Raw genomic sequence first — 23,211 nt, 5'->3', positions numbered from 1 at the left:
CTTTATATACAATTACACACACATATACACATACATATGTACACATGCACAAAAGAAGCGGCAAAACACCTGTTCGGGTGGAAATGATTGAGGCAGACAATATTCAAAGACACTTGTGACCACTCAGAATAATTGTACGAGTGTTAAGTGCTAAATAAATGTGTTGCAAAGTATTTATGTGTATGTGTTTTGGGTGTATTGTAGGCCGGCATTTATGTGAATGGTCTTTTTCCAGAAGAAACATTGTCATTTGCGTATCATCGCTTAAACAATTGATTTAACATTACAATGTCTAGGTTGTGGGTGTATTTAGGGTGTGTATGAGTAAACCTAAACAGAACGCTAGTTGGTAGACATAATTATTGGCATGTTAACATAAGGGTGCCATAAAGTCTACGAAATAAATTATTTGTAAATTTTATGCTAAAAAATAACTTTTAGTTTCCGTTTTGAATATATTAGTAGTTTTGTATTTTTTCTTTTGATAAAACTAATAGATGTTAGAAATACATTAGAAAACAAGAAAAACGTCAACTTCGGTTGTACTTCAGCTTAATAGCCTTCACGCGTGCCATTCTAATGCTTAAAATTACACAAAAAGATATTTATCTTGACTTCAGACGGTGGCAGCGATATGCTATCGTGGTCCAATCTATGCAGTTTTGTTCGAAGATTGTAGCGTTGCCTTGGATAATAATTTATGCCAAATTTTGTGAAGAAAATTTGTAAAAGGAAAGAGTTTTTCAACAAGAGCTTTTCCTGGATGACAGTTATATGCTATAGTGGTCCGATATCGACTGTTCCGACAAATAAGCAGCTTTTTGAAGAGACATTTGCGGGTGCAAAGTTTCAGATCGATATCTCAAAAACAGAGGGAATCATTCGCGTCAAATACGGTTTTTTTTACTCTTTTTTTACCGTAAACCACCTTCGTAGGTATCGGTGGAACGCTGAATAATGTTTTGCCGGAAGCGGTCGTAATAGCTCTTAAAAGATATGGCCCTGAATCAAATCTCAAGCATTTAATTTTCAGTCTTCTCTGGGACAGAATGATCGTAGCTGTGTGGAGTGGCGCATGTCACAAGGGAGAGTTAGGGATTATGGTAACTCGACTTACGAGGAAAGTCGGGTGATTGTCATTAACAAAGGGAAAGGGCTGAGTACCAAGTATGAGCTAACTCAGTCTTATCTCGGCATCATAAAAAACCGAGCGGCTAAACATAGCCTTGGCATAAACCCTAAGAGATATAAAGTCCCACAGTCGCGGATCGGATACGTTCGCCTTAAATCTGCTGTAAAAGTGAAATAATTAGGATGTCACTTAGATAATAAGTTCTTGGAGAGGACAAAAAAGGTGGTTACTTATCCGGGTCCCAAACCCGGCGCACAACCTTGGGGAGAGATGGTTCGCCTTCTCACTTAAGCTCGCCTTCAAAAGGATGCCTTTGACTACCCAGAGGATACTTGGTCTAAGACCCGAAGTCGTGAGCTACTTAAGCCGTATGTAAAGTAATCGTTTCTGGCCACTCCCAAGTGATTGGCGCTCAGGTAACTTTCCCCACTTGCGTGAATTTCAACAAATGACTTCATTCTCCTCGTTTCTGGCCACTCCCAAGTAAAGCTATGCCAATAAAGAAGAAATGTAGAGGAGAAATTGGGGTAAGGCGGCGTCTCTTATCGAGAATACTATTGTTGTTCTAGAGACCACAATTAAACCAATTAAGCGCTAGAAAATAAACTCGAGCAGCATGAGGTTTGCTGTCTATTGCTGAGATTTCTGCCATCAAATAACCGATTTGTCTAAAACTCTAGAGCTCAGCTCCCTTAAGGAATCTGATTATCTATTCCAATAGTAGAGCGGCAATACTAATCTTGAACACAATGACTATGCACTCGAAGGTGGTTAAGGATTTCAACAGCATATTAGTTACTTCTGATTAAGACTAGTTTGATTAAGTTATCACAGGTATACGTAACTGCAAAGCTGATGAACTGACACGGAAGTGCACCTTGCCTCGGGTTCTTTGGAGTGGGAGCAGGTCGGAGCTCAGCTGTTCTCTTGCAGGCTACTATTGAAAATGGCGAACGGTTAAAAATTATTGATATCTGTGCGTTCGCAAGATTCTTCTGTTCCAAAAATAATCGCAAGTGAGCTCTTTGCCTTCAGAAAAGTTAAGTTGTCCCTTAATTAGATATAATACTCTTTACATATAATAAAAGTTCCCATACAAGAACTTGAGTTTTATCGATTAGTTTATATGGGAGCTATATGTTACAGTGGACTGATTTGATCAATTGATTGTACCGTTGTCTTGGACAATAACTTATGAAAAATTTCGTGTAGATATCTAATAAATTAAAAAAAATTCACGGACTTGATTTTGATAGACCAGTTTGCTATAGTAGTTCGATATAGTTGGTTCCGCCAAATAAGCAGCTTCTTGGTGAGAAAATAGCGTGATCGAAAATTCTGATAAAAATCTCAAAAACCCGAAAAAGTCTTTTCGTATTCCAGATCAACCTTCAACTTATATTTTATTTATAACAATAAATAAATAAGCAAATATGTACCATTTCAGTCGACCACTTTCTGGCATTTTTCCGCTAGAGAAATTATTCCACAATGTAAAGCTTTCATCAGTTTAATCGAAATTTCCAGAACGGAAGCGAGCGAACCATTGTTGTGCTACACGAACTGATACACAATCGTCTCCGTAAACTTCACAAATTTCATTGGTGGCTTGCGTTGCATTCTTCCTTTTTTTATACAAAAATTTCAAAATATAGCGAATTTCTTCATTGTTTTCACTCATTTTCGAACAGCTGTAACTTTTTTTCAACTTCCTCGAATTTAATTTTGAAATGGAGCTTAAAATCTCACTTTTCCAACACTATATAGTGTGAGACAATGTGATTGTAGCACTGGAGATATACGACTGCAACGACATCTATTGACAAAATACGAAAAGACTTTTCCGACTACCCAATATAAACGGACAGATGGGCATGGCTAAATGAACTGGTCTGGTTAATCATTTATATAAATGTTTTATATAAATACACCCTGAAAAATTTTCCAGAAACAGTTATTGTAAATGTACACTTCGTATTATTTATTTATGGCATTTATGTAAGTAAAAAAAATAGCTCTGAATTATTTGTATGGCATTTATTTGTTCGAGTGCACAATTTGCTTTTTGTGTTTATATAGTGGCCACAGGCAGTGAACTTTTACTGTGTCTAAAGTCAAATTGTTCGAAAAATGCAAATATTATATATTTTTGGCACTGACCCAAAGTGAAGAGACACACCTGTGGAATGCCTTTTAAATATGCTCTGCACTGACGGAAAAGCAAATACACAGAAAATGATAGATAAAAGTGTAACAAAATTTTTGAAGGGTGATGAACAGTTGTAAAAAGTAAATAATAATAATTTCAAAATGGAAGGCATTTAATATGCATTTGAAAGATATTTTGTGAAGACATTAAATTTTTTCCTGCTTTCGTAATTAAGTCTCACTTTTCTATGCAATTGATTATTAATATTGCCACGTCATTCCGAACTCTACTTATCCGAAAGGACATCACTCAAAGGCCACTTAAGCGCACAAGCAAAAAACGCGTGCCAATTGGCGGTGAAGTGAGTGTCGAGTGTCAATAAATACATTACTCGGCTAAGTGATTGCTGCACACATACACATCAACGTTGGATACATTGAATGCACTGCAAACTTAGTTACTCACACGCCCTGTAGACCACACTCATTTTATATGGAGTTGGTTACTCATACGTCATGATGCACGACATTGTGCAATGCTTACGTTGCATACGCTTTAATGTCAAAATTGCATTAATGCCACCATTGCATGCATATTTATTTCAAGTTTTTTGCACGCACTACAAAGTTGAGGAGACTGTGTGTAGTGGGCGGTGCGACGTATGGCGCGGTATCCAAGGTCAAGGCGTCATTGAACGTTAGCGCTGGCGGAACATGCATAAAAGCGCAGGCAAATACGCACACTACTTTTAATAGGATTTGTGCAGAATATTTATGGTTGAAATCAAATTAAGTAAAAAAAAAAAACACCAACAAAGCATCAAAGTAGAAAGCTGTCATGCGAAGAAATAGCAACGTTTGAACTAAATTATGCTTATAACTATGATATAACGTGGCCTGAAGGAAAAACGTTGTTAAGTCGACAAAAATGCGCAGGGAGCAGCAAAATTTTAAAGAGCACTGATGAAGGTGGAAATGAGTTTGAAGTTAACATTTCGGTAACATTTTGAATTTTATGCACGTTAGCTTTGGCAGAAGAGACGATAAAAATGGCTTATATTGGGTAGTCGTACTTTGTCAATAGATGTCGTTGCAGTCCTATATCGCTCTGGCCGATTTATCGTTGAAAAAGTCGATGAAATTATAGAAAAAATTGGCCAGGACCGTCACATAAGCAGCCATGACATCGCTAAGGAACTTAACATTCATCATCAAACGGTTTTAAACCATTTAAAAACGGCTGGCTACAAAAAGAAGCTCGATGTATGGGTACCACCTGAATTGTCTGTGAAAATCTGCGATTCTTTGCTGAAACGAAATAAAAACGAACCATTTCTGAAGCGAATGGTAACAGGAGACCAAAACTGCATTAAAAACGACAATAATGTGCGAAAAAAATCATGGTCCAAGCGTGGTGAAGCTCAAAAAATGGTCGCAAGTGAAAGGTTATGCTTAGTGTTTGGTGGGATTGAAAAGGAATCATCCACTATGAGCTGCTCCTGCCTGGTGGAACGATTGATTCTACATTTCACTGTCAACAACTGATAAGATTGAAGCAAACAATCGAAAAAAAAATGTCCTTAACTGATCAACAGAAAGGCCTTCGCCTTACATCAGGACAACGTTAGACCACACACATCTTTGGTGACTCGGCTAAAACAGGGAGAACTTGGCTGGGATGCTTTGATGCATCCACCATATAGCCGTGACATTGCACCATCGGACTATCATTTGTTTCGGTCAATGCAGAACTTCCTTAATGGAGTAAAGTTGGCTTCAAGAGAAGCCTGTGAAAATTACCTATCGCAGTTTTTCGTCGAGAAACTAGAAAAGTTTTACACTGATGGAATAATGTATCTAGAGGAAAATGGCAAAAAGTGGTAGACCAAAATGGTATATATTTGATTCACTAAAGTTCATTATAAATATAAAAAAATCAGAAATGAAGTTTGATTAGAAATACGAAAAGACTTTTTCGACTACCCATACTCATACTGATGTTATAGGAATGCCAGTCGTTTTTTCATAACAGAGATATACTCAAATGATTAACGATGTTCCTTTTTATTGTTAATTTAACTTTAGATAATATTTTGGCCGGGTTTTGAAACCACAAACTTCCCACTAAACAACTCTAAGCTAATGTGATTGTTGTTGATGTCTTATTAATGTAAAAATTGTAGTCTTTTTTACTCTTTTAACTCAAATCCATTTTATTTTGATCACTTTGTCAACTTCGTGTCATTTAAAAGCGTTGCACCTACTGACCTCCCTGCAGGGCATGCGTGCTCGTACATACTTGCATAAGCATAAATATATAATACATATGTACAAATATTGCAATGTTTTTTAACTATAAAATAAGCATGTACTCGGTAGGTTTTCAATTGCGTGGGTGCTTATTTGAATGCCACATAATATTGCGGAGCTGCATTTCTGCAGCATACCACCGTTTGACGCTTGGCCACTTGCCCTTGTTTATGCCTTTGTGTCACACAATAAAACTTATACATATGTACAACGCATAAATGCCTATGTACATAGTATATAAACAAAGCAGAAAGTGCATTTATTTGTACACAAGTTAAAGTGGAAATAAGCTAAATGTGCGATTGTGTTGGCGCGATGACGGCAAACAATGCAACACAAAACATTGGAAACGATTTAAAATTGCATTCTTCTGCCATGACTTTGTGTTGTTCTCAGCTAAACTTTATAATTTTAAAATTTTTGCATTAAAAATAATGGTTTTGCATTTTTGGAATTATTTTATTATATATCATAAGCTCTTAGTGGGAGTTTGTGGACGTTTAGATTACATATTTCATTCGTGAAAAGTTTGATTTTTCACCATAGAGCTTAATGTTATAAGATCCTAGATAGCTACGAAAGTATTTTGTAAGGTTTGTCAGATACTGATTGTCCGGTTGGTAAAGTTTCGCAAATTGAGAGAGTAAAATGTTTCCTGAAATTCAAATATATTCCAGCTAGCTTAAAAATTCTTACCATTTACCAGCCAACGTAGCCGCTGTCTCTTAATTCGTAGAGCTTATCGTTCCATCGACAACAGTATTCGACGTTGCCAATGCGCAATGGACCATAATTCATCCGCAGAAAGTTTCGCTCGAAAACTCGCAATGTCGTCACATCAGATGTTGTCATCAACCATGCCTCTGCAATATATAGCAGGACGGGCAATATATAGCAGTGACTTCTAGAGTTTGATCATTGTTCGTCGTCTCAATTGCCTACACAGTCCAAAGTAGAGTTATTCGGTGTTGGATCTCCAGGCTGACGCTGTTGGCGGTGTCAAAGCTACTTCCAAGATAGACGAAATTATCTACGACTTCGAAATTATGACTGTCAATAGTGATGTGGGAGCCAAATCGCGTGCGCGAGGACTGTTTGTTTGATGACAGGAGATATTTCATCTTGCCCTTGTTCACTATCAGACTCATTTGCTTCGCTTCGTTATCCATTCTGGAAAAAGCAGAGCTAACGGCGTGGTTGTTGAGGCCAATGATAACATATCATCGGCATACGCCAGCAGCTGTACACTCTTATAGAAGATTTTACCTGCTCGATTAAGCTCTGCAGCTCGAATAATTTTCTCCAGCAGTAGATTGAAGAAGCCACACGATAGGGAGTCGCCTTGTCTGAAACCTCGTTTGATATCGAACGGCTCAAAGAGGTCCATCTCGATCCTTACGGAGCTTTATGTATTACTCAACGTCAGTTTATACAGCCGTATTAGTTTTACACGGATAATTCAGACATCGCGGCATAAAGGTCTCCCCTGTTTGTGGATTGGGTAAAGCACCCTTAAATTCCAATCATCGGACATGCTTTCGTCCTACCATATTCTGCAAAGAAGGTGTTGCATGCTCCTTATCAGTTCTTCGGCTTCGTGTTTGAATAGCTCGTATATCATATCTTGAAATAAAGGCAGCAACGGCATCTTTGTATCGAAGGAAGATTTGAAGCCATAAAATGCAGTATATGCGCGACTTTCATGCATCAGTTTCGGTTTTTTTTCTTCAAAAAAATATAGTTTCGAAAATAAAAAATATAGTTCAAAAATGCAGTTCAAAAATTAAGTTTTTTTTTATGTACAACTGTCTTAAAATGTATGCCATAAATCTGAAATCTTGTTTTAAGTGAAGAAATTCGCATCTTAGATTTGTCCACTATAACTGTTTGAAAGCTTTTGCTTCGATAAATCTGCTTTATTATCAAAGCAGTATAATTTTAAGCTTGCACTTTCCTTTTCTGCGCATATTTACCTGCTTCTATACAGATAATCCAATATTTTCCTCGCAAATACTTTTCTATCACCTCATACACACTCGTAAAAATGTGCAATTTTTTTGTTATTTCTTTCCGAAAACATATCCGGTGTGAATGTTCTTCAAACCATAAACAGAATCGTTTGACATGACTGACATTAGTCAGCATGCGGACATGAGTTCACACAAACGTATACCATACAAATATATGTACATACATGTATGTGCAAGCCAAACTAGCGAGAGTGAAAAATGATAGCATACACATGCAGAAGTGTTTATTTCCTATTCGTGGAAGCTGCTTTTGAGAATATTCCACAGCACAAGCATATGCACAAACACGCATATCTAATTACTTGTCAGCTGTCAGCAAAGTGTGCTTTTAAGCTAACCTCAAAAGTGGCACTACGGCATGTTTGTATATTAGGATAAGTATGTGATGTTATTTCGAAAAATAGAAAAGTGTTCCGATAACTCCGCTGATTTATAACATCGCACTAATGGCTTTTGTAAGGAGTCAATAGTGGCCTTGACTTGTTGTGGCCACGAAAACAAATACGATGGTAAATAACAACCTTTTTTTTATGGAAAATGAAACATTGTGAACGAAAAGTGGTATTAAACCATTGTACTAAATATTAATGAAGAACATAAACAAGCACTTCATAAATATAGATACATAAGTGCGATAAAAAGAGAAATTAAATATATAAGGGTTATTTTTGTTTTAGAATATCTAATCAAGTTCGGCACTGTTGTTAATTTTACAAAATTCCGAGCGCAGTGTGAGTTAAATTTACAGATTACGCGATTCGATATTTTATTTCGTTGAGCACATGATATCAGTTACTTATTCGACAGTCGTGTACTTATTCAGAAATAATTATCCATTAGGTAGATTGCGGGGTATAAAAAGGTATTTGCTCTCAACGTGAAAAATTAGCATCAAGATTATGTGAAGGCAAAACTGTCGAACAAAATTTAATTTATTTATATATAATTAATTTGTATAATTTTATAGTTTATGGTGGGAGAAGCTTCAGCTATACCTAAAAAGAATGTTATCTTTCGTATATATTTCAATTTAATTATTGGTTCGTTTACACAGTAATTTCGTTGTTTTAGAACAATTTAAGGGGTTACATGGGTTTCCTCGGGCCATTTTTCAGCAAATTTTTTCTCATATAAAATATGAAATATTTTATTACAATTTTTTATTGTTACAAACATGCACTATTAAAACATAGAAATTCTGAAATTTTTGGAAAAGAATATTTTAAACTCGACCATTGCGACGCCAGTTACGGTGACCCTTCGGAAAAAAGATGCGCCCGGTTTGGCAGGATAACTCCTTATAAGATCATCTAAAGTGAAAAAATACATGTTTTTCAGTTTTTTTCCTTCGTACAAGTTTTAAAACTTGTACAAAGGAAAAAACTGAAAATTGAATTTTTGGCAGAATTTTTTACAAAAAAATTAAAATTTTAGTGAAAATTTCACGACAAGTTTTTTTTTCAAATAGTTGTAATCGAAAAAAATCCTTCGTCCAAGTTTTTAAGAATTGTATCTCAAAGACCTGTGTAAAATTTCATGAAGATCGGTTGAGTAGTTCTCGAGAAATCTTGCCAACCGACTTCAAAACCACAGTTTCGAGAAAAACGCATTTAAAGACGGCGCACTTAGCCTAGCTAGACTCGAGCGCAAAAGTTCTCAAGGCTAGCTCCAAAACTAGTACACGGATCAACTTGAAAATTTAGGACAATATTTTAGAGGTGTTGCAGAATTTAAGACGACAAAAAAGAACTCGATTTTTTGAAAATTATTATTCTCAGAAACTTTTTTTATTTTTATTGAAAAAATTGCAAATTTCAAATCACTATGTTTAATCGCCTAATTGAGATAATCAAACTTCAAAGTTTCAAAAGTGAACTTTCTGAATATGTGATGGTTATTTTTGAGAAACGAAAATTAGTTGGTGAAATTTTAGTTTGAATGAAAAAACGAAAATTCCTATGTTAAATGTATGGGAACCTAAAAAAAAAATAGCGACCCCTTAGAGTTAAGCTACAGCGCCTGGCTTGAGGGAGGATTTTTTGTTTGTCAATCACTAACATTTGAGGGGGTAAGAGTTGAAAAAAAAAATTCAAAAATTTTTATTGAAGCACTCTAATAAATATATGTACATACATGTATAATTTTCAGAATATACGGAAACCGTTAAAATTTAGTCGCATGTGTTACAGCAACGGCTGCAAGCGAGTACCAAACATGTAAAACTAAATATAGACTAACGAACTTTTAATTTTATTTCCAAATTCAACGCCACGCTGTAAATATGTAGTAGTGTAAAGTAATATTTATGAAGAGATGAGTAACCACTATCGTACAAAAATTAAAAATAAATTCGTACCTGAGAAGCATTGCAACAAATGAATGCCAAGTGAAAAGTACAAGTGATCAGAGGGACGAAGCGACGTTGTTGTTATGCAAGAAATAGTGTTTAGTTTTTTAATGAAACTTTGTTGTCATAAAAATGGCCATCAATATATTAGATTATGACCATTACGCAATCAGTGCGATTGTCACGGTCAGCATGCAGATTTTATTTTTCCTGATTAACTCCATTTTGCAAATGGACAAGCTGACGGATTTCGCCGGTGGTGTTAATTTTATTATAATATCGCTGCTTACCTTCTTTCTGGGGCAAATTGACAGACCATCAAAGGTGAGTGTTGATAAATAAATTATTTATTTATGCATATATCTATAAGAATAAGTATATTTGATTTATAGTATATATGGATCATTCCATCCGAAATCAAGATTCAAAAACTTGTTCGTACAAAACACTTTTATTGTGTTTTTTGAGGCAAAATATTGGACACGAATTTTTTATTTCGACTCAATAAAATTTCATTATAAAAATAACTAGGCAGTCTATTGTCTGCACTCCGTAATCGTAATTACATTCCCCGACCTCTTGAACTGATGAAAATATTAAAAACGTGAGGGATGTGGTGCTTGAAAATGAAATGAAAAGCGTTAGAGAGATGGCAAGAGAGCTCGACATCTCTCGCGACTCCATTCGAATGATTTTTGTGGATATTTTGGGTATGAAACGCGTTCTTGCTTAACTCTTTCCGATAAAGTTGATTTTTTTTTTCAAAAATAGTATGATTGTGACCGAATTTAAAGCCAAAAACGCAATGAATACTATCTGTGTGATGTTTTCTTGTTCCACAAACTGAATTTGACGCTCCGTGGAACCCGGACTATATAGTTTGGAAGTTTATTACAACTTGTTGGATCTACCATTTGTCGCTTAATGTCATGCCACGAACAAGAAGCTCACCTAAACGTTTAAAATTCGTACTTGTATGCTTGATAGCTCCAACATGCGATAATCCATTAAAGGAGCAATCCGTTAACGATGCGATTTTCCTCTTATAATCTTGAAAGATATTTTCAAGTACAATACATTCAGTAGCTAGGATATTGTATTTGGAAAATTTGATACACATCTTACTATATATGTATGTACCTTTAGTATATCTACTATATATACACAAACAATTTGTATATTCTAATCCAATACGTGTGCCACGTACGATAAGATATACACCCAGCAAGCATTTTTATGACAGAAAATACTTTTTGAATTTTATCGATTATTTTGAACCAAATGAATGGTCGATGCAAACATTTTTAATACTGTTGACACATATTTGCTATAAAATTATCTAAATAAAACCCTTTTTCAAAGCACAGAAGTCATCAGTGTGACTTCAAAACTACAACTACAAAAAAACTGTAAACAAATCCAAATGTCAAAATGAGTGAAGTCACCTTTCTTTTTATTTTTTTTTAATGGCTATTCTTCTTGATTATTGGTTTATGTTTAAAATAGATGAGTCCGAAAACCGGTTAAAATTTGACATTTCAAAACCAAGTTGTAATATTTTTTATAAATTTTACTATTACTATATCAAGGCCGAGTATATCCGTCAGACATTTAAGCGAGGACGTTTTAAATTTGAAATGGTTTTGAACATTAGTTTGGGTTTTCAAACTAAACTTTATATTTATCGAATTTTTGAAATTTCTGTCCACATTTTATTAATGTTAACGTTAACAGTGTTTCCAATTGAAGACTACTGGCAATGCTTTAAAAACCAAGTGCTTAAAATTAAAGTGCTTCAATCTAGCATATATTTGTCAGTTAAGCCTTTTTTCTCACAAACACAGTAATGCGAAACTTTAACAAAACTAATTTGATAGTCTAATTTTAAGCATCAATAAGCCGTAATTATTTTGTTTAGGTTGTAGAGTTGTTTTTGCATTGTTCGCACAACGTTTCTTTGTAATAGCCTAAACAGTAAACGGTTGATAATTGGATTAGTTCAATGACTGCGCAGACATACCTACAGAGGCTTATTAATGGTTAGGTTGAGGGCGTTCTTTAGAACAGTAGACTGCAGTAAATTGAGCTTAAAAAATTGCCACTATTGTTTGTAGGACCGTACAAGAGAAAGCGGAATGTGTTTGGAGCTTTCTTCTCTGATTTATAGTACTGATCGACACATCAGATAGATTGCTGGACAGTTTCGCGACCTCTACTCAACGTCGGTTTTGTAAAAGTTTCAAGTCTTTTGATACGAGTATAGCCTTGACACTCTTCATATACAAAACATTCATTAAAATTTGTTGAGTTGGTCCATAAGTGATGTTAAGATCCACTGCTATTTCTCTGCAGCCAATACGACGATTTTCAAGATATTTTTTTTTAACTTTTTCGATGTTATCGTCTATTAACAGAGGTGGAAGGACGACTCACATGAGGCAATTGTGGATGATTTCACGACACTAAATGCTTTGTGTATACAAATACTTTTTTATAGTAGAGGGAAGCATCGAAAACCGGAGTGTGGAACTGTAATCCGCTAAACCTAGTCTACTCCCAACTCCAGACTCTTACACGAAACTACCGGCTAATTATTACTTCGTGGGAGGGACAGGACATTTAAGTCTCCTCTATTGTGCAGACTGAGGAACACTTAATCTGTTGAAAAAGTCTCAATTTTGTCATTATGAATGTTGATGCTTCGGTAACAGCTTTCCATTTATCAGTCCACTGACATATGAATGTCGTTAGATTACCAACCGTAAAACTACCACCGAGTGTGGTTTTTACTTTTTCTATTGTATTTGAAAAAAGAGGGCAATAAAAAAATACATGTTCGAGACTAATGTCATGTGGAATCTGAAAAGGTGGCTTTTAAAGCACCCATGTCCACTAAGTATTTGGGTCATATGGAAATCCAGGTCCCCATGTCGTCTGTCTATCCACGAGTGGATGTCCGGTATGAGGAACTCCACCCTTTGGATAAGTAATTCCACCGCTCCTGCCACATTTTGTTGTATTTGTTCCTGTACTGCTTTAGGCGCTGATAGCTGATATAATTGCACGAGTTCATCCCCCAGTATGTCAATGGGTGACATACTGACTAATACTTCAGCAGCGTCAGTTGTAATAGTCCGGAAATCACTTATTACTCGAATTGCAGAAAGTCTATGCACTGCAATTATTTGTTTAGCATACGCTTTTATATTCATTGCGTGTATCTATACTGGTTCTGCATACAAAATTACGGAGCTCATTGCTTTCGCTATTAAGAATGGCCGGCTGGAACACACACAGCCTCTATCGGTCATCTTTCTCGTCAGAGCATTATGAATTTTGTTTGCTTTACTGGAAGAATATGCTAGGTGTTCTTTAAATTTTACTTTGGAATCCAATATTACTCCCACACACAAGTACTTCAGCTATTCGTTCCTCTTCAGCACCAGGAAGGTAGCTTATCAGTTCAGTTCTTTGCTCCGCCAGTTCCAGACTCATAGAAGAGCACCATTGGCTTAGACTATTTAAGCACTCATTGCATTTATTTCTTAGGTCAACTAATTGTTTGGCCACTGCTACCATCATGAGGTCGTCCGCATCTTCTCCTGTTGGTTGCTGTCTTCTTAGCTCCCCGTCATATATGGGCTCCATAATAGTGGGCCTAACACTGAACATTGGGGTACTCCACTCTCGTGATAGAGTAGCTCTTGGTGCATTCAACTAGCATTCAAATACTTGTGTTAAGGATCAAGTAGACTCCCCAGAAAACTTCTGTCACATTTTCTATGATTCCGTAGGCATGAATCAATTGGAAACACAACATTTCAAAGAAATTCGTTGATAATTTTTTTTTCCATGGTAAGAATTGTGAGATAAACGTAAACAAATAGCAGGCAAACACATATAGAAAAAAATCTTTAGACCAGTCCGGGTTCAACTCTACCTAGAGTTTGCTGAGATCTGATTTGTGAGGTCTGAAGATGTATGCATATATTTTCCTTGCGATGTCTTGCAACTGGCGAGATCGAGTGGATTGATTGCTTCACTAGCAGCCAGCGAATCGGTGATTTGAGTCCTAATTAAAATCAAAAACCAACAAATCTTTTCTCTAATCGTCAAATCTTCCACAGTATTTGCATTCCACTCACTGAAACCCTTCTCCAATCACCTAATAAAAAGTTTATTGGGTAAACAACTTATCTGAGTTAGTTAGTTATGAGACTTGGCTGATTTCCGGATGCAAGCCCCCTACAATGCACGACAAACATCTTCATCACATTTCAAGTAGCCTTTGAAACTTGTGCCTAGTTGTGGTTATGGATGTCGCCAAGAGAAGGCGTAATGTATGCTCAGTTGCATTTCGAGGATGTCTCTTGTGTCAAGAGAGCTGACAGTTTTTATCTGCACTCAAAGTGATGCATGTACATATGTAAGTCTACCTGTATGCGCCTACATATGACGAAAGTGCACATGATGTACATAAGACATATGTACATATATACGTTTGTGTATATATAAATTTTTGCATGCAGGCATAGTCTATAAACTCTTAAGCCCTCAATGTTAGCTTGTCAGTGACGCTTTGCCTTTGACCCTCTGAGGAAATCGTTATATGCGCAACAACGAATATTCCTCAAACAAAACGCTCGTTAATCAATGCACACACATACACATAAATGCACGCAGTAAATAGTTGCAAGCTTAGTTCTCAGTTGTCAATACAATGTTTGGGGCGTTTGGTGCATTCTTTGTCACCAGGTACGCCTTTATGCCTCTCATTGTGGTTGTGTGTAAGCGCATATACATATGCATGTGTAGGTGTGTGTAAGCGTAAGTGGCTGGTGTGAACTTGGTACATTCAGGAAGTGGGCATATTTTGATGTCACTAACAATGCATAATTGCAACGATTCGCAACGCTGACTCAACTGGCAATTAAACACTTGTTCAAGGTCTCTCTAGTGCCACAGTTTCCTTCGTCAATGTCAGGGCCGTGGCCTTCCAACCGGCCGGGTAGCCACGACAAATTTGCAAACGAAAATTTGTTTAACTTTTAGTCTACTAAATTCTCTAATATTGTTGCGAATTTCATTTGATTTACTGCGGAAGGTTTTAAAGGCACCTTGTGCTTGTTGCCTTTTAAGGGCTTAATGGCTTTGTTAGCATGCCGAAAATGTATTTAGGTATTGTGTTAGAATATTTGTAAAATATTGTGGTAATTTCCCTGTTTATACACATGCCTTGTTCTCTAATGCTAAGTACAATATCACATGTTCGCAAGTGTTGGAGAACCTTAAGAAAGGTCAGTGGTTGTAGCTAGTTAGCATTGCTCAGCAAGTTTGTTTTGTATGTAAGATTTATTTCTAGCAATTTATGTAAATAAAACTGACTTCGAGGTCTATTCCAGTTACTTTATATGTCTATAAATATTTATGTAAATAAATTGCTCTCTTACCCTATGGTTGCATCGATTGGCTATGAGTAGACAAGTTTCTAGTGAACTAATGGCAGCACATGTTGCCTCCTACTTCTACAACAACTTTGCTCAACATCGTGTTCGGGTATAAACATGCTTCCGTTGTAGTGCTTGTTTCCGAATTCTTGAATGCAAACGGATATTGACAGCAAGCTGTGAGCCAAAATGTTTTTAATTCTATACCATATGCCGAACACTACCATTTTACTGGGTTTCTAATGCTAATGGTTTTTGTATCGTACTCTATAGGGGTTTGGTGATTTAGTGTTAATGTTGTAAAATGTTTTCCTATCGCAATGATTTTTTCTTCAATGGAGGCGTAAGTGTTGAAACATTTCAATTCAGTTAAAAGTTTTAGCAAAAAATCAATAACTAAAATGTTTTTATAAACCACCACAACCAGACCATATAGAGTCTTCTCAACGACAGGGTTCTCATGGCAGATTTAGACAGTACCAGGGCAATATGAAAAGTCGATAGAGGCACCTGCAGGTGCAGTTCTGTCTACGTTACTCTGAATCTTATTGGAAATAACCTATTGAAAGATGTCGAGCGACGAAGCTGTCGGGTTATAGCTACGCAGATGATGTTGTTTCTCTTATTGATAAAAGAAAATTCCTAGATTACGAGTTAACAAAATGTAGTAGCTAGTTGTACGGAAAGAAGCGGCTTAACTGTAAATCAAAATAGAACTAAACTTGTTTTATTTGCAGGAGTTATAAACTCTCACATGCACCTCCCGCTCCCGATTGCAGCTTGTCAAAAAGGAGAAGTACATGGACCTTATCCTTGATAAAAAGCTATCATGGAAGCCCAATGTTGAAGAGAGAGGGTGATGAACATAGTAGTTACCTTATATCGTTGTAAAAGAGATTTTGAGAAGCGATGGGGTGTCTCACCAAAAATTGTACTTTGGTTTTACGAACTTTCAATTAAGCCAATGCGGTTCTATGGTGTATTTGGCTGGTGGAGACGTACGATAAAGCCACACTTGCTAAACAACTAGACTCTTCGTACGAGTCTTCTGTCTTGAGATCTCAATCAACTCTTTTTTCAGACTGCCAGACTACAGTAGTGTCTTTTAAGCAGACTTTTGTTAGGGCGGTAAGCAACCACTCTGACAGAAGAGCTATTATATAGGCCTTGAGATCACTTAGGTCATCATACTTTCTACGAACCCGGCTAATTTTCTAGAATTGATATTAACCGCCTCAATAAATTTGTAACAGGCTGTAGGCATATTGTCTATCTTTTTGATTCATAACTTGTAGTTCTGGGCATCACAATCGTGCAATTTTTTCGGCTCCATTAAAACCCTGTCATACCATCTGGCGTGTAAAATTTAATGTCTCTGGCACATTAAGTTATTGATTCATTGCGCTTTAAGTACTTTTTAACAGTCCGTTATACATTGTGACAAAAATTACCCAGAAATTGTATATTAAAAGCAAAATATTTGATTATTCATCAACATTTATTTTGTTCCAAATAAGCCAACGATTTTTCCAGTCCTCGAAACACTTTTCATAAGCACTTTTTGGGATGATCTTCACCTCCTTCAGCGAATTTTGTTTTATCTCTTCGATCGACTGAAAACGGGTTTCACTTAGCGGCAGTTTCATTTTGCGGAACAAGAAAAAAAAACCACACGGAACCAAATCTGGTGAATACCGTGGTTGATCGATGGCATTCTTTGCTTTTTTGGCTTTAAATTCGGTCACAATCACTCTTTTTGAAAAAAAAAACTCAGTTTTATCAGGATGAGAAGAGCAAGAAAAGCAAGTTTCATACCCAAAATAGTCATGAAAACCATTCGAACGGACTCGCTGGAGATGTCGATCACTCTAACACTTGCCTGATGATTTTTAAGCACAATACGAGTATCCTTCCCTTTTTTAATATTTTCTTTAGTTGAAGAGGTCGAAAGTCGTTTAGAACGAGGTATGTCTTCATCGATCTCTCAACTGTCTTTGAAGGCTTTGTACCACTCGTAGGCATGTGTTTTTGAAGCACCGTAAGCCTTTTCAATATTCGCAACTATTCCGAACCCTAAATTTTAAATAGATTAAAGTTTGCTGGTGTAAGCTGAGAACTAGTTTATCGCCACTTTACTTACTAGTCCATCCTCTGATTCAGTTATTTGTTACTTCAACATTTGATATGGTGTATTGTCTCATCGGAGGTGGAGAAATTAGGAAGTTTTATTTTTAATTTTACGTTTGCTTTTGCTCAGCTATAACTTCAGATTGTGTACACCTGTCTGTTTTCCCACGAGTCTCTACGTGAACGTACATATTCGTGACGTACAATTCTTATTTTAAAATAAGTCTGTCTCGGTAATGGTCTTGGTTGCGGTTGCGCTGCGCATGCAATGTAAACATACAAATGTATTTATGTAAGTACATTTGTATATTTATTACTTATGTGTGTAAGTGAGTGTTAAATTCTTCCATTTGCGGCCCAACTTCGGTCTGTACGTGTTGCTATATTAATGCAATTGCTTTCGCAATTTTTTTATAAAGGGTACACCGTTTAATGGCATGATAAAAGTGGCCTTGTCCTTTACGAAGTACCGAGTCAACAGTTTGCGTTTTTTTTATTGATTCCATAAAAAATATAAAATAATGCATTCCGTAGTATTGGGTACAGCAAAGATATATCGAGCAATAAGTTTTGTTTTACATACATATATATAGTAGATAGTAAAATTTGTTGTATAATGCCACCCTTTATTTTAGCAGTCTTTGATTTTGCCGTTAAAGTGTGCATTTGTCGAATAAAAAGTGTAGGAAATTGCCGCAAATGGCAGAACACAATACAATTTACGTCGGCATCCATAACCGTAATTTGTTTTAACCAAAGGAGAGACGAATATTGGTGTGGGTTGCCATTTGGCGTGCCTGTACGAGTACAATTGACATACAACTAGGGTGCAAGGCCTACATTTACTAAATATATCTGCTTGGAAACAACACCGGGAGCACGTGTCCAAAGCGGCCTTTATGATTGCTCACGCTATTGGAGTGAACATTCGGCTTGCTTATACTTGTAAATAAATTGTTTTATGCTCGGTCAATGTGTACAAATATATTTATGATATTCACAATTACATTTCCACACGATATGTTATCAGTAATTCACCTTATTATTGTACTTCACTCATTATGTGCCTTTTTATTGCATAAGTATAAGTATATAAATATGTAAGTACCTTTTTGGTACATATGAGTGACGTTTATCCTTCGAATGAGCTCCTCTTGTCATTTGTGTTTTACGAGTTACAATCCGCTTTTTATCAGCTGGTGGATTTTATGAAAAATGATAGGATGGCGCTATAACAAGGTCAATCTCAGGCGTCGGCAATCTTTGTTAGACAATGCAGGTTCCAAATTATCTTACAGTTATTTATCCTATTTTATTAGGGTATCTACTATATAAAGTCATATGCGCAGGTCAGATTCGGAAGGATTTAGATCCTACATATAGTATATCGGTGCATGGGGAGCTAATAAAAGATATAGTGTATTTCGATAAAAAAAATGCACAATACTACCTAAATGACAACTGTATAACTTACATAAAATCTTACTAATAGTGAAAAATATATATGGTTGAAGTTAACTTAAGAAACAACAACAATAATCAATATATTTCCATAATATTTCTCTTAGGGGAAACCCAGCTAAAAAACAACATTTTGTCAATAATTTTTTTCTTACATAAAAAATTAAATATATATTTTATTAGAGTTTTTTATTGTTACAAACATACATTGCTAATAAATAAATTTTAAAATTTTTGGAAAAAATATTTTAAACTCGGCCATTGCGACACCATTTCCGGTGACCCCTCGGAGGAAGATGCGCGTTGGCAGGATCATCTAAAGTGGAAAAAGTATATGTTTTAGTTAAAATCTTAACTAAAAACTTGGGCGAAAATTACGCGACATAAACCTTCGTCCAAGTCTTTAAGAATTGCATCTCAAAGACCGGCGTAAAATTTTATGAAGACCTGTTGAGTAATTCTTGAGAAATCTTGCCAACCGATCACAAAAACACAGTTTCGAGAAAACGCTTTTAAAGACGGCGCACTTAGCTAGCCTCGAGCGCACAAGTTCTCGCGGCTGTATCTCCAAAACTATTACTCAGACCAAATTGAAAATTTAGGAAAATTTTCTAGAGGTGTTTTAAAATTTAATAAGACAATACAAGAATTTGTTGTAGCCCCTTAAGGATCATTCAAATTTAAAAGATCACTCTCTAAATGGTCCGATAACTACTTAGTTTTATGGTGATTTATCTATTTCTTCTCATTGTATCCTCCTAACGAAATACGCTTTCTGAGGACCTGAAAATTAGGTCTCTGTGGCTTTAACAATCTCCTTTTTCGATTCATGTTTATGCCCGGAGAATTTTCAATTATGAAACAAAAGGAGCCCAGAATTCAAAGTCTAATTCGTTGCCTTTACTAGGCAGTCTATGTAGACCACATTCAGTGTTTCCCTGAAAACGTTGACCATCCCCTTCGGGCGATAGAACAGTCTTCAACTGCTTTGGAGCATGATTAACTGTGTGTTTTACTGTTTCGTGTTTCTAGGCAAGTGGATCCGAATTGAGCCTAAACATGTGTTTTTGTTCATTTAAAAAAATTTATTTTTATGTAATACTTAAAAAATGCATACCAGTCATTCTTACAATTATTATGAATTTTTTTCCAAAATTTTGTTTTATTTTCAGGCGTACGACAGTCGACAACTTATGGTTACCCTATTCGTTTGTCTCTGGGGTGCACGTCTTTCTGGATATCTGCTGTATCGCATAATCAAATTGGGTCGCGATAAACAGTTCGAAGACACAAGACGCAACATAATCAGATACGCTGTTTTCTGGACGTTTCAAGTGAGTACAGCGGCATGAAAGAATCTTTAGTATTTCCAAACTATTTCTTACTAACAATAATAATTGACAAATACATATTTATAGCTGACAATAAGCAAATAGTTAGAGCGTGATATACTTATGTCAATTTGTTTTTATTTTTAACCTTCACGAACAAAAATTGATTACTCCAATTGAACACGTCAAGCCACAAATGATTTGAAATCCAATGAAATGCGGACAAAGCAATGAGATTGATTGGAGAGCGATTTACGGTTAAACGTACCATTATGCGGTTTTATTTATACATATGCACAGATGTATGTCTGTGGATAATTATATTCGATTATTTGAACGTATATCTGCATACATATATTGCTATAGAGAAGCCAAGTCAGTACTCAAAAGCTAGGGTGGGTAGGAAGCTTTTATGCTGATTACATTAATTTACTGCCATTTTGTGATGGTAGAGGTGGTTTCTTTCTAATTTTGAGTTGCTATAACCGAAAATCCTAGTAAAAACAGGATTTTTGGTTGTAGGGATGTACGGGTAAAAATACCACCATTTACTAAAATGACAAAAATAGCAGGAAGTGAAGGAAAATATTTGAACTCAAATTTGTAATCAGGACTCTTCAAATACTCCACAGACGTCTTAGCACATCACTCGTAAATTTGTTCTTCACATTTTTTGAGTAGTTTTATTGGCAAAAAGATACATAATTTTGTCTAGAAAGGAATCCATTATTTTTGCATTAAATTGAAGCTATTCCTTAGGTCAAATACGCACCGTTTTGTTCGATAACTTTTTGTCATTTTGCAGATAATTTCATAATGCCATTCTCTTAGAAATCCTCGTCCTTATTGAAAAATTAAACTTTTACAAGCCTCTCTTGGCGCGAATTTTTCACTAGCTAAATCATTAGCCAAAGAAAGTAGCAGGTAGCAATTGATTGATGCTAGGTTCATACTAAAAGGTAAATGCATAAGCACCTTCTAACCAAGCACCTGGAGTTAACACAGCCTTAGCCACCGTTTGCGACTGTTCACCGGGATTCGACCAGGATTTTTTCGCTTGAATACATCGAGTTTCCCAACGGTTATTTGTTAATGTTCAGCTCCTGGGCAATGGAAATAACGCGTATATGATGATGAGACTCGACGATTTCTTTTGTCGATAAAAACTGTAAAAAATGGCGTATTTTCTATTTGTTTGTGACCATGGTCGGAGCTCAAGTAATGCTAAGACGAGTAATCAAAAACTGCCTGCGAAGTGTTATTAGTATAAATTATACGACGCGACATATAGAATACTATAGACATATACATATTAGGAAAATAATGAATTTCTTTTCACCAGACCTTTATAATGCAGTCAAAGTCTTAATCCTAAACCTTAAAAGCTCTAAGTCAGATATTCCTAGATGGCTTAACCTCGCTTGTTGGGGAGGTTTCCCTTATATCAAATTAAAGTTCATGTTCATTGACGTTTATTTATGTAATAACGAAAGTCAATGGCAATCCCGGCACTCTAAAAAGATAATTAGCTACTCAGAGTCCAAATTTATTCAAGAACATTGCTTGGTGCTACCCTGTTTACAATGCTTTTACCAAAAATTGAAACAAATTTCGCCCAAGACATTTTTTTTATTTTGAGAATGTGCTTCATAATTCTGTAAATTTAAATTAAAAAAGAAAAAACTCAACCTTGATGGCAACGAAGTTTCACAAATAAAAAGTTTCCTTACCAGAACTTGATTTTGACTATGTAGTCCGATTTGAACATTTTTATTAGACACTTCAGCGTTGTTGTGGACAATAATTCAAGGAAATTTTCGTGAAAACACATATATATATATACATATACATATGTAGGGTTTGTCCGAAAGTAATAGGACTGAGTCGATTTAAAAAAGTTTATTGAACCAATCGTTACAATTCTTTAAAAAATTTCAAAATAGGCTTCTTCTGCGTCGATGCAGCGCTGCCAGCGCGATTTACAAGCATTGAAGGCATCACGGAAGGCATTCTCCTGAATAGCCTTGAGAGTCGAGGTGCATGCTGCTTGGATCCCCTCTGTCGTCTCAAAATGCTTGCCTTTTATCGGCCTTTTCGGACAAGGAAATAAAAAAAGTCCGGGGGCCACATCTGGGCTGTAGGGCGGCTGCGGAAGCGTTGGGATGCCGGCCTTGGTTAAGTAGCTGTTATAAAAGACAATGAGCATCGCTTTCACTTTGGATTTGCTCATTCTTCCCTTTTTTGTGCGTGGAGACGCCGGCGTGTGTCACTCGGTAGATTGCCTCTTTGTCTCATCTGGGTAAGCCTGCTTAATCATATGAAACGTCTCAGCCGCAGATTAACCGAATTTCACACAGAATTTAATCGCGTACTTCTGCTCTAACGAACGCTGCATTTTCGCCTTGCACCACTCACAGAAGCACGAAGCGCGAAAATGTTTGTACTGACTCTGCTGGTGCTCGGAGACAACTGACCAACCGCTCGTTCGTTAGCTAGGAACGCCCTCTACCGAATCCAGTCGGTACACGCACGCTCCAAAGTCCAGTCGCGGCGGAGGAAAATCAGTCCTATTACTCGGCGGACAAACCCTGTATTTAAATGAAAAAGTTTCCTTACAAGAAGTTGATTTTTTTTGGCAGATATATACTATAATGGTCCATTATCGACGGTTCTGACAAAGGAGCAGCTTCTTTTGGAGAAAAGGAAGAGTGGTAATTTTCAGATCGATATCTCAAAAACGGAAGAGCTAGATCGCACATTTCCAGACAAACGGGCATGACTAAATCAACTCAGATCGTCAAACTGATCATTTATACATATGTATATATATTTTATATGGTATTCGAAGTTTCTTCTACTTTTTACAAACATACTCTGT

General features: G+C 36.2%; 2 protein-coding genes across 2 annotated transcripts in view; one reads left to right on the top strand and one right to left on the bottom strand.

The window, feature by feature from the left end:
- The window catches only part of LOC126762428 (cell division control protein 6 homolog), a 133,951-nt gene that overhangs the window by 45,439 nt on the left and 65,301 nt on the right, over positions 1-23,211 (bottom strand). The gene's annotated exons all lie outside the window — the stretch shown is intronic.
- The window catches only part of LOC126762437 (uncharacterized), a 39,433-nt gene that overhangs the window by 1,105 nt on the left and 15,117 nt on the right, over positions 1-23,211 (top strand). Inside the window, exons 2-3 of the mRNA XM_050479170.1 lie at positions 9,769-10,291; positions 20,175-20,336. Of these exons, the coding sequence (XP_050335127.1) occupies positions 10,100-10,291; positions 20,175-20,336 (354 nt within the window). The 5' untranslated portion in view covers positions 9,769-10,099. The remainder of the gene's footprint in view (positions 1-9,768; positions 10,292-20,174; positions 20,337-23,211) is intronic.

This window comes from Bactrocera neohumeralis, chromosome 6 (assembly GCF_024586455.1).
Source record: "Bactrocera neohumeralis isolate Rockhampton chromosome 6, APGP_CSIRO_Bneo_wtdbg2-racon-allhic-juicebox.fasta_v2, whole genome shotgun sequence".
Taxonomy (NCBI): domain Eukaryota; kingdom Metazoa; phylum Arthropoda; class Insecta; order Diptera; family Tephritidae; genus Bactrocera; species Bactrocera neohumeralis.
This window is presented reverse-complemented; position numbering and strand designations above follow the sequence as displayed.